The 18,150-nt window shown below is 34.2% G+C and overlaps 1 protein-coding gene across 1 annotated transcript in view; it reads right to left on the reverse strand.

Moving 5' to 3' along the window:
- VPS13B (vacuolar protein sorting 13 homolog B) overlaps window positions 1–18,150 on the reverse strand; it is a 433,987-nt gene that overhangs the window by 373,185 nt on the left and 42,652 nt on the right. Inside the window, exons 4-8 of the mRNA XM_066565010.1 lie at window positions 16,318–16,438; window positions 12,125–12,292; window positions 10,778–10,959; window positions 7,721–7,895; window positions 2,637–2,902 (exon numbers count right to left, since the gene is read on the reverse strand). Coding sequence (XP_066421107.1) covers window positions 2,637–2,902; window positions 7,721–7,895; window positions 10,778–10,959; window positions 12,125–12,292; window positions 16,318–16,438 — 912 coding nt within the window. The remainder of the gene's footprint in view (window positions 1–2,636; window positions 2,903–7,720; window positions 7,896–10,777; window positions 10,960–12,124; window positions 12,293–16,317; window positions 16,439–18,150) is intronic.

The following is an 18,150-nucleotide window of genomic DNA, read 5'->3' on the forward strand; positions in this document are numbered from 1 at the left end:
TAAAAGCCAGTATTAGTATTCAATGACAGTATGGTCATTAATACACAGAACTGATAAAGACAAAGTAAACTATGGGCAAAAATACATTAACTGTCAGGAAACAGGTGCAATTAAACAGCTGTAGCACATTATCCATATCCAGAATGTCTCATGTTCAACTTCGGTTTGAAATATGCTATAACAGAATGCTTAAAATCCACTATAGTATTTTCAGTTTGCTTATCTAAAGAGAAACTGTGTGAAAAGATGAAACAGATACACAGTTGTGCTATAAATATCAAATAAGCTTATAAACTCCTGTAAAAATCCATTAATACTTGATTTATTTTCCCCAGAAAATAATTAAACATCATTATAGTATTGCAGACACATTTTGATTATAACCATACACATCTTTGTTTCATGTCATGGCAATCAAGAGCAACATGCATTTATATTTCTTGCATGATTTTGATATAAAAATTCAAAATGGGAAAACATGCACAGGTTAAAAAGCACATAACGTAGAGCTAAGAAAAACAAGTAAAGATGCACTCTATATTGAATATATTACATTTGGCACAAAAAAACTCAAGTTAGTTTATGGTGAACAGTTTGAATACTTCAAATTCTAATTTTTACAAATGAATAGCTACACACTCTCTTTGTTTTCAAGACTGGATACACATGGATGCTGTTTCAATTTAAAATTGTGTAATCTGAATGTCCAAGAAAATTGGATGAAAAAAGTCACTGATCACCCTTCACCTGTGTGCAATTATTGCAGAGGAAAAGCAATTAATTGATTAAAAGAACTCAGAAATTACAAGAATAGTTTTCACCATTACTAGAAAACGGTACATTTAATTTGGCATGATTTTTAGCTGGAATGATATCAACTATTCAAAATGTTAATGCAGAAACTTGACCTTATTTTTTAACCAAAATATGAACCACAAATTAATTCCATACACTCTTTGCATGCAAGCAGAACAATGAATTCTGTTTTCCTCCTGTCACCATATTAGCATCATACATCATATTTAAATTTTCTAAAATGCAAAATGTTACATTTTGAGTAGTTTTTAATCACTTCCTAATATAAAATGCGTGAATTTGCAAATGAAGCATTAGGAAGACACTCTCTAGCAAAACACATGTTCAAAAAATAAGTTTATATTATTTTTAATGAGTTTTCTTGCATGAAGAACAAGAGCAAAAAATTACTACTGTATGACATAGTGTAAAAGAAGATGCTGAGCCATGATAAATGAGAAATTTGAACTTTAGTGCCTTGTTCATGTTTCAAGTGGTGTCCCAGGAATATAATTAATTATATTCCCAGGAATATAATTCATGTTTTAAGTGGTGTCCCAGGAATATAATTAATGGAGGGAACGAAATTATAATATTTATTTTTAGCCTCTCTTAATGAGAGCTGAAGCAGATTGACACAAAAGAACACAAATGAACACGTGAATGCTGTTGATATCTTCAAATTTTTCAACCAAATTTTTCAGGTGGCTGAAGGCTTAAAACATCAACATCCCCACAGAATATCTACAGCTTCCAAAGTCACTTGTCTCACCCTTTCAGGCAGTTGCTGAGCAGCTAAATGCCCTTCTACACCACCAAACAAAAATAGCTAAATTAGGCATAAAGCCCCATAAAACATTCTTGTGCACAGATGTCAAGCCAAACAGGCAAAAAAGGGACAGAGAGCTCCTGATGGTATTGGGTATAATCAGGCACATCATTTTTGTATGGGAGTTACAAAAGTCTTGCAGTTAATCTGAAAGGCTCAAAGTCACAAAAATCACCCTAAATAACTCTGTGGCAAAGTTCTGACCTTGATTTAATACATGCTTAATTGTAAAGCCAAGAGCCACTTGGTGTAGTTATGCACATAGAATCGCTTGCAAATAGTTTGAAACATTACAAGTATTCTCTTAATTGAATACTTTAATTTCTAATTTCTGTAAATACATCTCAATATTTTAGTCAGACTCTCCATATTCCCTTCTGCAAGCTTACAAAATATTAGAAGGCCAGCAACAATTTCCAGCTGTGCTTAGAGCTTATATTAAATCTTTCTCTACATATACTGTTTGTAGCTCAGTCTATATGTACTATTTATCTTTTTTTCCTTCAATAAAATTTCACCTATGGAAAATGAATTCAACATTATCAAGTTAAATTGGTATTCTCACATACAATAGTCCAAAAAGAAAAGAGTAGTTTCAAAAAATTCCTCCAATCCTAGTTCTAAATTAGAGGAGCTTTTATAAAGAAATATGTATTTGTATAAATATTAGATAGATAGAATACTGCAGTGAACATTCACAGAAAGCTTTCAGGCTTTTCTTCCCATCAAAAATATCAATCTAAGTAAATTAAGTGGTTTTGTTTGAACATTATGAAGTTCACACTCAAATTCTAGCTCAAATAACAAAAACTACTCACATTGCAATTATCAGTCCAGTATGATGAACAGGAATTTTCAGCTTTCACATTTCTTGTTATACATTAACTTAATATTCCCCTCATAATATCAACAATATTTGTCTTGAATCAAATGGTATTTGAATGCTAAGCAAATCTTTATGTACTTCCTCAATAAGTCAAATGAATCCTTTATGACACAGAGAAATATTTACCTTAAAAGTCACTGTTGCCTTTGTACAGTAAAACCCAACTGAAATAATAGGGTCCTTGAGGGACTGAGACTTCTGCTGTTCTGCTGTTCCATCACCAATTCCACCAGAATCATTCTCTTCATCATCATAACTCACAATAGCAGGAACTAAAGACCAAGCCCAAGAAACCCATCCTTGTTGCTGGTCATCATCTTGATGGAAATAAGGATCTTGACTAATGTACTGTGTAGGATATTGCATTACTGAGCTTGCTTCATCTTCTGTGCCTTTTAAAACAAAAACCAAGCTAAATTTCAGATAAACCATACTTAAAAATTTATTTATTAAATTCAAATTTATGGTATGTGAAATTTATCTTGGACTGTATTCCACACAGCATTCACTGATACTTGGCTTACAATCATAGGAAGTCCAAAGTACAAATTTTAAATTACTGAATATGAGTTTTCAAGCACTTCTTTGATTCATTAACATTTTTCTCCAAAAAATATTAAGTGTCTTTGCTATAGTTTTAGTATCATACATTTGCAGTGAGACCAGAATTTGCCATCTATACCACAAGTCTTCAAGACTGCTTTCATTAAAGACTTCCTAAAGCCATACACTTAAATCTGACTAAATAATGATATTATGATCTTATAGTTTCCAATTTTAAAATTCAATTCAAAAGTACTTCAAGTCAATCTATGCTACTACATAACTAACTACAAGTTAATCTATGCTCAAAGAAGCTGGTACCCATCTGTGAGTCAAAGGTCAAAATGTTGGTCACCTGTGAAAATCAGTAGAGATCGCATGCAGAACAAAGTGAGAACTTCCCCAAAGATTCAAGTCTAAGACTAATGATCTAAACAGGTAGGTAATGTACTGCATGTAAAAAGAGCACAAATAGCTTTTATCTGGTTTCATCACCACTCTTGTAGGACTCATGAGGGCTATTAAATACTTCAGAATTACTATAGGTAGTACTGGATCCAGTACTGTTCCTGAAGGCAACCATTATGTTCAATGTATCATTTAACTGAGAACAGAAATAGCCATATTCCAATTCTATTAATGTATTTTGAATCTCAGAGATCCCATTTTTACAAGTTTCAGACCTTTTATTGCTTAGTCTAACTAGTCTTTAGCCTTCTACTCTCTTTATACTTGCATAATTGAGGAAAGAGTAATAAAAAACACTCCTGAGAATTCTCTGCACTTGCTTAAGAGGCAAGGGTATGTCCTCCCACAAAGGCAGTGCAAGCTCCCTTTCTACTTCCTTCACACAAGTCTCAAGGAGCAGATTTAAATCCAGAAACAAATCTTGAAACACAGCAAATACAGAAGAGGTGCACATAAAATTTTGGAAAAAGCCAAGAGGAAGAAGTGTCAGCTGTAGAAGGAAAAAACCTGATACTGATCATGACTCAAGTAGTTTAGTACAGACTGCTGTTGGCAAGCACAAAAGAAATGGTGGAAGGCCTGGCAAAAACTGAAAAGAAGGTGGAGGTGTAGAACCTAGGTCATGCATAACATTTGGTCTACCTGGCCAAAAATTTCAGCCATCATTTAGCATACCCCTTTTTGAAGTACACAGAGATAACAGAAAAATATGCCAAGTAATAGTCTGGATTATCACAGCTTTTAATATTTTGGAAAACATTAAAATTAGCACCATTTAACCCTATCTCCTCTATCTATATACTGCGAGACAGAAAATTGAAAGAGGAAGCTATATCTATTTTCTATCACTAAATTAAAACTACTACAGCCCCTATACAATCACCAAATTTAAGAAAATATGCACATCAGCTTGATAAACAACACACAACATCCTCTAAACACTACAAACATAAATACACTGTAAATTCATTTTTAACAAGGAATATATGAAGGAGAGCATGTACGTGGAAAACACAAAGTCTCTTTACTTTGAACTAACTACACTAACCACTTCATTGCCTGCAAACATATTGGATAGTGAAACATAATGACAAAACCACTGTTTTACTTACATGAGTTTGTTAAAGGACAAAATGTTACCCTGCGTCAGGCTTCTAAAGCCATTTTTTTCTAGCCATTCATAGTTTGCACTGGAAGTCTTGCTCCATAATGCAGGGCAGTGATTCCAGTTAAGAAATACATTTAATATATATTACAAGAGTGCAGTGTGACTGCATCTCACTGCTTGCATGCTCAAATCAAGTCTGACCTTCAGAAATTTACTTTCTCTTAAAGGGTTTTAGATATTTATCTGTAATAAGAGTCTGGAAACTGGTATCTCTCAATATAAATCTGGAATTAACCTAGTAGAAAATTACTCTCTTGGTATTTATTTATTTATTTCTCTGTCTGTCTACGTTTTCTGCCAGGTATGGGTGATCCAGCCTAGCCTGTGGCCACATGAATACAAGTGCTGGCACTAGAGGAAGAAGGAAGGAATGCATCCCTGCTGGCAATAGCAGGAATTTTCATCTCATTGAATCAGCCATGAAACTGTATGAGTGAAGCTTAGTACATGCTTCAAGGACAGAGAGATGTAGATGTTCATTCTTGCGTCACTAAATAATGTATACATTAAAATTCATTTTCTTATTCACAATTTGTCTGCTATAAACCAGAGAAGCTACTACAAACTCACAAATAAGACACTGGAAATAAGCATAAATGGCATGACCATTTTAGCTTGTGTGTGGCAAAATATTTTGCAGTAAAGACATAAATGGGCTTCTAAAACTGCCTCTACATCTCTGCCTTGGCCATCCAAAATTTGCCCTCTGTCTTGTGTTCTGAAGGAGATAGTTCTGTCAAATACATATGATCATATAATTAAGTACAAAGATAATGTTAGAGCACAGCATAGTTGAACAAAAGCTGTGTAGGCAATTACAGATTTCTTTTGCAATCTTAGTCTTATCCCTGACCCTTCTGAAACATCTTGTGTAACAGTGTAGAGTTACATTAGATTATTTCTTTTTGAGATGGCTGTCTTATGAAAAGCTAGGAAGTCAAACTGACAGTTGTTCAAAAGAATGCAAATGGGACTGACCAACAGCAATTGCAATTCAACCTTCCTGAAGGCATTCATTAATATAGAGATGGTAAGATGGACTGCTGAAGATTTTACACGTATTTGGATGTAAGAACTTCAAATTTAATTCTAGATGCAAAAGCAACTGTGTACTTGTAGGAAGATGCCTTTTAACATTAATCGTTGATTAAATTATATTTGTATCACCACATTTTCACACCTTAACCAAAAGAAGCTGAGTAAAACCTGCATAGCTCTGCTGACTTCTGTCCTCTTCCACAGTTAAAGCTTCCTTCCAGTTTTCTCATCCCAGTTACTCTGTCTCCAATCCTTATTTTTTTTCATCTGAAAGTCATTGCTTACCCATCCCAGCTGTTCTCATATTGACTCATATGATTTCTCTCTTCTTTCTGTGCCTTTCCTGTATTCAAATAGCCCTAGTTGCCTTTCTGACTCCAGGAATGCAACCACAAAATTCAAGCACCTCTAAATACATTGTCATTCTCCATGGCATAAACACTTAGCCAAATTTGGGGAAAACTTCATTCTAACAAAAGAAAAATATTCATGATACAGAGACAACCCTCTGTCTGAAAGCAAGGGCAATGCAGTGCTTCAGAGAAAACTTCCTGACACTTTCTCCTGTAAATAGTACAAATCATTGGTTAGATACAAAAAGTTATTAAAATACACACTGATGATTTTTCTAAAACTTGTATGCTTTTAAAGCCTTAGCAGAATATTAAGCCAATATTTGCAGAATATTAATTACTTCTAATCATGTCTTGTGTAATGCACTCGTGTTTGCAATGTAGAGCTCCTAGTGCAGAAAACCCATCTTCAGAGACAGTAAGAGAGAACTATTTACAGATATCTTATTTGTTTTCTCATTTCTACACAGCAGTAACATGACAGAGGATTCTACATCTGAAATAAGAGTGAAACAGTCATCTGTGCCAAACAGTGAAGGCCATATTTGGAAAAAAATTTCCACTGCTGTCATTTACCCATCATGCATCTATTTCTCTGAAACCAGAGAAGACAGCAACACAGAATTTTTAAAAAAATTACAGTCTCCTAATGCAAATCAAAATGGTATATTTCTTCAACAGAACATAATTAATTTATTAGTTTATGCATAGCTTTAAACTGCTGTAATATTATAAATTTAAGTCTAGCTTAAGAGAGCTATGTCACCTTCAAATGAAATTCCAAGAATTTCCTAGGTGAGGTAAATTTCTCTTCCTATTTCCCCAGATTCAAATGCAACCTTGGAAAGATAACCAAAACTTTTGTCTTAAGGAGATTTAAATTAAAATACAAATCTCTAAATAAATTCAGAGAATTGCAGAATAAGCTGGGTTGGAATGGACCCACAAGGACCACTGAGTCCAACTCCAGGCCCTGCACAGAATCACCCCAAGAGTCACTCCATGTGCCTGAGAAGCAGCAGATGGGAAGCAATCACACAAAGATGAAGAACATTCACCCCTCATCAGTGCAATGCTCCTGAAGAGATCCTGTTGCACTAAGATACCACAAAAGATCACACAGAAGAAGGAATACATGTTATATGAAAATAAAAAGTTCAAACCAGAAAAGGTAAAAGGACAGAACTATGGGAAACAGTGCAAAGTAATACTTCCTTGCTTAGGACAAGTTCTGATACATCTATTCTCAGTGACCATTTTCAAAGAAATTAAGAAGCACACTTTGGCTTTTCTCTTATTTAACTCAAACGTGGCTGCTGCCAGTTTCAAACTTGCTTATGGAAAAGTGCCTTAATGCATGATATATTGACAGACAAATCCAAAGTACCCTACAGTGTCACAACTCCCAAAACGGTCTTCTTAGATCATATTTAACCTCAGTTTAATTAAGACCATCAGAATTATAGCACATAACATTAAGCATGTGAAAGCACTGCATCCTTACCCAGTACAATGCCTCTAGCAAACTGCAAGACTATCAAGATACTTGGCAAGAACTAGACTTGGATATTTACATTTGCAAAAAGCAAAGAAATGAATGTTTTTAACATTTTTTCTTACAAATTAAAAACTATACTCACCTGTGATATTTCCCAACATATCTTTAGTGTGGCAAATCAAATCTTCACTTTCCCCATCTTTGAAGTTGCCTATTTCACCGTAATACAGAGCAATCCCAAGCTGCATTATACGTATAAACATAGGAAGCTGCTGATCAGAGATTGAAAGTTTCAAACTTTCAACTAATGTGTGAATCTGTAACATGAAAAGAGAACAAAAACAAATAATAACAAAGCTCTGACATCAGTAAAGCCCAGTTTTAAACCATACAACTCTGTATTAATTTGGTATGGGAATTTTATTTCCAAAAATGAGATTTGCAATACAACAGGAGGCAAAGGGCTGCAAACAAAGCCTACCAAAAACATTCACTTGAGTTGTCACACAAGAGATCTTCAGCTGAAAAAGTAAGTGTAACACATTTTACACATACAGAAATATTTATATATTTGTTTTTTAAACTTATTGCTGAAGAACTTTCTTAAATCTAGGTGATGTAAGAACATTTAATAAATGCTCTTACAATGCTCTAATTTTATTTTCATTATAGGGTTTCTTTCAAATCTCTGCATGCTCTAGATAACCTAGATATCTAGATAGTATATCTAGATAAACTCTAGATATACTGGTTTTAAAATACAAGGTCCTTCATTTTCATTCTTTCCCACACCAAACATTGTTCCAAATGGCCAAGTAATGGGGGGAAGAATTAATTCCAACTGCAGTGCAGAAAACTGGCTCCTCTGAATATTCTGTTTCAAACGTGCAGTTCAGGCACCTTTCACTAAATGAAAGAAAGCTTTGGACAGACTAAAATTTTTGGAATGAAAACTTATCCTTCTTTAAAAAATTTAGCTGTTAAACAGCTAAATACCTTAAAGTACTTTGAGTATGTGATCATTCGATAACATCAAAGTCAAACAAGATAAGAAAGGTACCTTTCATTACGTAAGAGCTCTATAAAATAAAATTATTGTACCAAAACTACTGCCCAACATTAGATATATTTTCAATTCCAGGTCCAGTTTCTACATGTTGCAGGTGAAAATAATGGAAATTAAAAGTAATTACATATCAGTGTTGGCCTTAATGCAATCCAATTCAATGTAAAGTTACTTTGCAAACAGTATAGCACATCCATGGGTAAATAATATAGTGGTAAAATCAGTATTTGTATAAATACATGCTATTACTTTCATATGTGCAAATTAATGAAGTCTTAGCCCATGTCATAGAGAATGAGTGATAACATTATATCAGCTGTTTACACAGACAAGATGAAATATGTCAGGTGTCAGAATTATGCTTTTTTTTTTTTTTAATTCTCTGAAATAAAAAAGCATATAAACTCCTAAGATACATTTTGGAAATTAAAAATTAATCCTTGCATGCCAATTTTCCAAGGCCAGTTGATTTAAAATTATTAACAGCAAACCTTTCCTGTGCAGAAGAACAACAGGATGAATAAGGAATAAATCTCTTAAGATGTGGAAGGAAAAAAAAAAGATTGCTTTGCCAGAAGCCTCTTTAAAGGCACACAAAGAGCATATGTCCTAGTGGAGGACAGGAACACTAAGCAGCACTGTAGGCAATGAATATAATTCCTCTGTCAGTGGAACTCAGCTGCCCCTCAGAAGATTGACTCATCTCCCTAAAACTGTAGGAAAACTATAATCTTTGTGTGGAGCTCGCTTCCAACACAGTGTCAACATAATGAGTGGATTTAGATTATTGAGAGGTCAGACAAATCTCAGTGCTGCTACAAAGAGGTGGAGGCAGGATTCACATCCCCAGTCCACATCAGCTCATCTGCCTCATGGTTGCCTCATTCCATGATGAATTTTACAAGAACAGCACCAAAAGCTTACAATTCTAATAATTTACGTGTGTTTTGTCACCTCCACCCACGTACATTATTTTCATTCTAAAACTAAAAGTAGGAGCTGAGTGTTCCCAGTTCAAACGCATAAAAACATATCCAAGCACTTAAAAATGGTCCTCCTTTGAGAAGTTTTAAGAGAAGTTTTAACTCCATTAAAACTCCCTAAGATTAGTTTAGCCAAAACTTAGCAATGGACATAGTAATCAAAATTATGAAGATTATTAAAATGTTCTAGCCCCTACAAAGAAACCAAAAGGGCACATGTCCTGGAAACCTCCTCTCAAGACTTAAAATCAGACATGCTTTAGTAAGTTAATAACACATAGTATTAAAGTTCACATTAGCAAGAACCTCCCAGATTTGGAGAGAAAGATGGATCACTGCTGGCTTTTGTCCTGAGCTGGAAAAAACACTGTCCTTCAGCAACCAACCCTTCAGAGTGCTGAAGCTACAGTAATACCATTTGCAACAGAGGCTTTTAAAAGGATTTTAGCATCCTCAGATAAAATTTAATTCCATTAATGAAGTTGTTATATTTACTAATAGCAGTTCTTTTTGCTTTAGCCCTATGAAAAAACAGCTATTTCCAATCATTGGCTAAATATTTTAGGCAGTCGCTAAAAAACTGCATCCTGATGACCCACAGATAATAATACTAATACTAATACTAATACTAATACTAATACTAATACTAATAATAATAATAATAATAATAATAATAATGTTGTGCCTCTGCTCACTAGGAGCTGAGTGTGGTTTGGTAATCCATGTCACATGGTACACCACAGAGTGTAAATCCACTGATGCTTCATGTTATTCATAAGAGCTGGAGCTACATTTGAAACAACAACTTAAGGCAAAAAAAATCCTTTCCATCTTATTGCAGACACCCTAAAGTATACCACCGGGGGTTTTTTAACAGATTATCTGCAGACTTTCTTTCGCCCTTTACAATTATGGGGGTTTTTTAAAACTCCAGGAAAAAATGAAAATATTAGAGAGCATAACTTCCTTACTTAGATGCTGTTTCTGTACATAAACTAATTGCATCATATGAACAAAACACAATTTAAAAACTCCTTTAGCAAAACACAACAGCATAAGCTTTTCATTTTACTTAAAATTTTAAAGGATATTTTGAAAAGCCTCAAAACTTCCTAAGTGAGTAACAGAAATAATTATTTTGGATACCTACTTTAATAATGGATGGCATTTTGGAGTTGAGGTTATCATAAGTGAAATGCAGACGAGTCCTGAAGGAACACTTGTACAGCAGAGGTTCCTGGTAAAATTCAATTTTACCACTAGCATTTCTCTTATCAAGACATACTGTGCAGTCAGAAAAGTTGATCATCTTCCTCAGTACCAGATCAGTGGCTTTTAAAAGAAGTGAACAGGTTAAAAAAATATATTACATACGAGAAGTAATACAGGTTCTTAACTAGAAGAAAGCAATACAAGACAGCTTTTTAGTCATTATTTAAATCAAAGTACTTGCTTGTGTGACTGAAGAGAAGCAAAGAACTAGCTTATGTGACTGAAGAGGATCATTTGCTGTGTCAGGCTTTTTATGCTGAACACACAGGAAGTGAGGACAAATTAGTCACATCCAATAAAAACTTTCTCCCTGTCTGCTATAACTTGGCTCTTTTTATAAAAGAAGAGTACTGTTTCATGAATTACTATCATTCCCATTATTCTCACAGAAATAGTTTTGTATATTATCCCTCAAAGTTTTCTTTTGAACCTTCCAAAACAAACAAGAGCTTTTGTAGTGATCTTAACACAAAATATATTTTGTGATTTTGTCACATTAGTTTGTAATTATTTTAGCCAGAACAAAAAAAATATGCTCAGGAAAACATTAATTGAATTAAACACTCTACCTGAAATCTTCTGTGTGATCTTAGCACAGTTACTGTGCCCCAGTTCCACCACTAGCCAATATCAGTAAGAGCACCTAGACTTACAAGTGAGTGCTGGTAATTCAAGGACTGAAACATTCAAATACTGAAAACCAAGATAAAGAGTCAGAAGTTGGGGGCTTTCTTCCCCTGAAAATGTGAAGTGAAATGAATCATGCCTTGCAACTGGTATGCTGTGCTTACTACTGTGAGCACATCTGACTGCCTCTCTTGCCAGCCTGTTCAGGGTTAGAAGATCATCACAAATAAGTGCAATGGAGTGCCTTAATTTGCTACTGCTCACTCACAAAACTTGCCTAAGCACTCACTGCCAGCAGCAAGCACTAATTAAAATACCATGGCAAGCGTGAGCAGAGGACAAGACATCTTGTATGATTATCTGTGATCATACATGTATCATACACTACATTGATGCAGTATCAATCAGTCTATAATATTACAGTTGGCTCATCAGAATTAAGGTAAGAACAAGAGAAAAAACTGACTGGAAATCAAAACAGACATAATTTGTCCTACTTCTGATAAAAAAAAAGCCATTTTTATGAGATTTAATAATTTCTGTAGGAATTTAAGAGTGCCTCCACAGTGGTACATAAAACCAAAAAATATCAACTCACCAGAGATGTCCATAAATGCTCGATCCCAAAACTCATCCACTGTATAGCATTCTGCAGAAGTGATATTGACTGAGAGAACAATATCATCCTCTACATACTTTAAGATGAGATTGTTGATCACAATGTTGACATTATTTACAACACGCCTAATCAAACTCTGAACATAACCTATAAATTAAAACAAATTCTTGGCAATGATAAGGAAGACATCATAAACTCCTTTATTTAGTTAAAAAAAATCATTATTTCAATGTATTTATTATTCTTAACTTGCACTCTTTTAAAAAATCAAAATTTAAACAAATTATGTATCATTTTTACCCCAAAATTAACACGACTTAAAACTCTTTAATATTCTGTGTAGTTGTTAAGTCAATCAGCATCCTAGAAATGCAAGATACCATAAAAAAAGTTGTTAAAAACTATGAATACAATAGAGGATACAAAACTAATTAACTTTAATTAAGAAAACATAACACTATGGATTACTGTAGACAAAGAATTTTAACAATTACTTTTTTACTTGAGAAATATTTAGAAATAGGTTTGGAAAAGTGAACACCAGCTGCTAGGTTACTTTTCAAGTGTGCATATATTATGCCTAGGTGCTCCCACAGTTTTTTTATAAGTTAACTAAGCATTAACATACCTGGCACTTTCTCATTCTAAAACCTAATATATCCACATCTTGTTCAGTAAGACCCCTCTGAGGTGTATCAAAACCAATTTCTGTCAACAACCAAATAGTAAGCACCTGCACTGAAGCCTGCTGGGAACAAATCAATTTACATATTTTTAGATGTAATGTTATTGGAAAAATCATCTCACCTGGGAATTCAGAGTATGTGGCAAACATTCATATGTTTAACAATATCGTAAAGATATTAAATACTACCCATATTCCTGTCTTTCATGTATACTGAACCTAGATGTGGACCCAACTCGCTTGTGCTAGAAAAAAAACAAGCCTTAGAATTCCTCTGTTTTCAAATTTATCACATTACACACATCTAAAAATACATTTAACAGACACTATCAAGTTCTAGTTTGGTGACTATGCTGGAAATAGCTAGCTAATGATAGAGGCCCAAACCCACAGACTTCAAGAGCAGTTTTCTGAAACTTGCATTAAATAAAACTCCCTTATGTCAACAATTTTAATTAAAATTAAAAATTAAAATAAACATCAAAGTACTGTCAGTTAACTAGGAAAATACTTAAGTTGCTACTTCCATTCTACTCTGCTTTTCCTACGTATTCATCTTTTTCACACCCATATATAACTTTTCACTTTAGGGTATGTGGAAAGTTTTACCATTATAAGTGATTTTCTTGAGTTCCACAACTAAAAATTTGCCCAGCTGACATAGGACATTTTTTGGTTTTTCAGGATTCAAAGTCCTCAATGACCAGAAAAAGGAAATCCAGAAATAGAGTCAAATTCAATGTTTTTGGAGCTTAGTACTGTCAGATTTCTAACATAATCTGAATTGGCTTTTTCTGCATACCAATCTAAAACTACTGAAAAATATGTGGAATAACCTGTTTTTAAGGATTTTCTCACTGACTCCTTCAAACGATGACATTTTTAGTTTATATGAACTCAGAAAAACAGATTTATTATTTCAGTAATTAAGGGGCATAAGAGACCCATATTCATCACTAGAGTGATGTAAACCAACCTGCACATAAATAGAAAGCGGCACAAGGCATTTAGCTCCTTTTCCTAATTTCAGCATAGAAATATTTTTGCAGACTTAACTAGCAACTATAAAATTATAGCCAGTTATTTAAATATGATTTTAAAGCAAGCTACTAATTTCATTGAAAAAGTGCAGCTGCCTCTCCACAGGTCCAAAGTTTCTTCAGAATTTTGCTATCAAGAGTCTTTCAGGAAAAGAGCAACACCATTTTCATCTGTATGTCTTTTTGGCTGAATGCATTAAGAGAGGAAGTACAGTCCTATCTTCCAAAAAAAACCAGGGGTCATGGATTTGCTAAAAACTGCAAAACTGCCTATGGAGATACTTCCAGCTAGTGGTACACTACATTGTCAGAAGTATCATACAAAAACCAGCTTCCTGATTAAGTTTAGCTTCAAATATACTAGAAGCAGATTTTCACATGTGAGGAATGGTCTTTTAAGAAATTGTAATTCCTACAATTCAAAACAAAATAATAAAAGCATCAGCAAGCTCATGTGTAATAAAGGGTTTGTTGTTTTTTCGTGTATGGGGATTTTTTTTCAAAAGGTTTTGTTTTAAATAGAAGTGGGAAAAAGCAGGTAAAGGTTACTTATACTTCTGTGATTTCTAAGATTAACACTATGGGCATCTTTGCTACTGAAATATAGGTGTTCTACAGCAAGTGAATAAAACCACCAAAAAATCTGTAGGGCTAAATTCTTTCCTGAGGTGCAACACAAAGTCCACAAGTGTGGTTTTTTTCAAATTGTCCAGAACCCAGGAGGCTGCACTGAACATTAAGTGCTACAAATGCAATTTCAAATCCAATGCTCCAAAAATTTAGTATCTCTGTAGTCACAGAATCAATACCATCAGAGTGGACACATCTAAACAATTTAAGTTCAGCAGGAGTCTATTGTTGCCAAAGCTACAGTTTTAGCTAAATTTTGCCTCTGGAGATTAATCTCCATCGACACTAAAACAAAAGGACAAATAAAATTTTTTTTAAAAAATATCCTCCAGGAAGGTAAAAAAAAAACCAAAACAAAACACTAAGCAGATGACTCCACATCTTACTAAAATTCAGGATGCGCAAATAAAATCTTAGGACATTTTACCAGATAGGTAAATCTATACTAAACAGTGCTATTTCTCCACTCAAAACCAAAACCAAAGCCACCTGTATTTACAACTTCATATTTTACAACAATTAATACAACTCTATTGATACAATTTCACCACAAGGAGGTAACTTACAAAAATCCTGCAAATGTCATTGAAGGAAATATATTTATACAATTTTTGAGTAGCCTTTGACTTTTGTTGTTTGCAGATGCGACCCAAAGATCCAAATTCCAGAGAGCTGCCACAGCTGGAGCGCTGTCCATGGTAGGAAATGGTTTCCCCCAGTTCCAAGCCCCTGGAGTTTGTTACATCACTAAGTTCTAAAAGACCCTCCAGCCCTGGTTCCTCAAGTAACCATTTCCAAGCAAGATGATACCGTGTAGCACATCATATTACACGCACTAAATGTCAATGTTGTCTTTTGGTTCAAGTCAAGTATAAAGCTTCTGTTAACAAAAGACAGCAAGAAAACCTCACACAAAACTATCATATTTTTTACCTATCTAAAATTACATGACCAAGATAGCAAACTGCAATTCATTCTAGTACTCTTCAATTTTACTTTTCTGCATGAATCACCTCATATCCAAACTCAGAGGCAACAGTAGTCAGATACATAGTTCCGTAGGCATTTTTGTATTATAAAATTTCTCCAAGTTCAGCATCCAAACTCCCCATTCACATTGAAATTCCATATCCAGGGAAAAAAAACTGGTAACAATCTCCACCAGTAGATACAGGGCTCAATAAAAAACATTAATAAAACATGAGAGAGTTTGGGGTTTTCAGCCTGAGAAAGTCTCCAGAAAAACCTTACAGCAGCCTTCCACTACCTAAAGGGAGTCTGAAGAGAGAAAGCTGAAGAGAGACTTTTCACAAGGGCATGTACAGATAGGACATGGGATAATTGTTTTAAACAGAAAGAGGGCAGGTTTAGATTAGATAATAGAAAAAAAATCTTTATTTTGAGGCACTGGAACAGGTGTCCTAGAGAAGTTGTGTTCAAGGCCATACTGGATGGGGCTTTGAGCAACCTGGTTGAGTGAAAGGTGTCCCTCCCCATACCTGGGGATTGGAACTAGATGATTTTTAAGATCTCTTCCAATCCAAGTCATTCTATGATTCTATGATGCTACTTTGAACTATAAATGAGTTATGTCAATTTAAGAATTTGATAAAATGGAAAAAAAGGTTATCAGCATTAAACTACATTTTTTTTGTGATTTGGTTCTATTTTCTAACATATAAGTATTTGACCAACCTTTGTGATTTTTAGGTAGACAAAACCATAATAATCTAACTTAAACACAGTGATCATCTGAATAAACTTCTGTATTTGAGTTACACAAAAATACATAACCAGTTCCTGAAATGATGGATTACCTGGAGGTAAATCAGGGTCAGGAGAAGCAGACTGCTGAACTCGTCGTGATTTTACTGCAGATTTCAAGCTTTCTGTGGTACTGCGGTTTGTGGAACTGGAACCACAACTTTCGTGGTCTTCCTGTTAGAGGAAAAGAAAGCAATGAAGTCAACCAAATAAAAAGAAAATAAATGTGGGGAGAACTTGGTAAAGGTTCTGTAATTTCTGTTACTGTTTTTCCATCAACTCAATCCTGTACTACAGAAGTTGACACAAAACAAGCTCAACAACATTAAATGAATACCTTCACTAACTGTGGTTTAAAAGAGAAACCTGTAATTTAAATATTTATTTCAGCTGAACATATTTCTTCTAGCTCCATTTCTGCTGAAACATTCCTTCAGAGACAGATCCTTGCAGATTACCAAAACAAGTATGAGAAACTACCTAATTGCATGAGCTTATATGCCTACTCATGAAACCACCTCACATGGTTCCAACATGTCAGACTCACATCCTTCCTAATACCGCTAATTGAAACTGATTCATAAAGCAAAATATTTTTGCAGACTTCTATAACAGTAAAACATGACTTCAGAAAAGATAAATGAACTGAGGGCACCTGCTCCTCTTGAGCTTCTATATAGTTCATTCAACATAAGGAATTCAGAAGCAGAAACATGGCTCATAATTCCAGAATGTGATATAAGCCTTTCAAGATGAGATTTGCAGACACATGAAAATCTTAATTAGCTGAATCTAGAATTTTAAATATACCAGTACTATTCCCGTTACATTCCAGAATGACAGTTTAAGCACAAGGCTCAAGTGTAAGAAAGCCAAGAGAAGTCATGCAAATATTCTTGTAAATGTATTAAAAGTACAGGTTAAAGAGGATGCTAACACAGCTTTTGACCTAAGCCAAATTAGTTTGATAGACATAGTCTCTTGCAGAAAAAGTGAAAAATGCTTTCTGAGTCATGCCACTGATCATATCACAAAATCTGTTCACAAAAAGAAGCTTTGGGGAACAAATGTCAAGTAACATAGTATGAATTATAATATTCTTAAGTCCTCTTAACATGAAAAGCAAGCAGCTTAAATTTTGCTGGATTTTTATACAGGAGAGATCATGTGTTTCTCCACGTGCTGCCTGGTATTTCTAATAATCTCAGAGAAATTACAAAAGGCAATGTTCACATTACTTGCTTTTTGATGTGGATTTTGCTTTCCATTAAAAAAAATTAATACATACAACGATACACTTCAAATGCAAGTCTGCAACTTCAAAAGCAACTAAAGAAATTTTTTTCCCTCCACTCTGTACTTAGAACAAAACAGGGAAATTTTCTGATGAAATGACAACCATTTCCCTAAGGGAAAAAAAAAAGAGCACTATAATCTTAGCTGGGGGAAAAATAAGGTTAAGGTAGAAGCTTTAACTCATTAGGTGCAATCACATAAGACAGACATATTCATATATTAGAAGACTAGATGATAGCTTCTGAAAGAAGGATGAGTTACCATAAAGGATTTGAGATTTTCCAGTTACTAATATAGTATTGAAAAGCAAGTTGTTGGATGCTTTTTATTTTATGGTTATTGGGCAATTTTAGTCATACAGGAAAGTCTCATTCCAGTGCATAAAAATCCCATAACAAGTGTTGAGAATCAGCTCTGTTTAGAGGTATTTGCTTGTTTTCTCATCTCTGATAAACTTCTGATACTTTTCATCAAGGAATGCAAGTCTCCTGAAGACTCTCCCTGAACCTAAAACTGTGGAGCAATTTCAGTAGAAAATCACCTTTCTCTTTATGGCATACCTGACAGAGATAAAGCAAGAGCTTCAAGCT

Source organism: Molothrus aeneus, chromosome 1 (genome assembly GCF_037042795.1).
Source record: "Molothrus aeneus isolate 106 chromosome 1, BPBGC_Maene_1.0, whole genome shotgun sequence".
NCBI lineage: Eukaryota > Metazoa > Chordata > Aves > Passeriformes > Icteridae > Molothrus > Molothrus aeneus.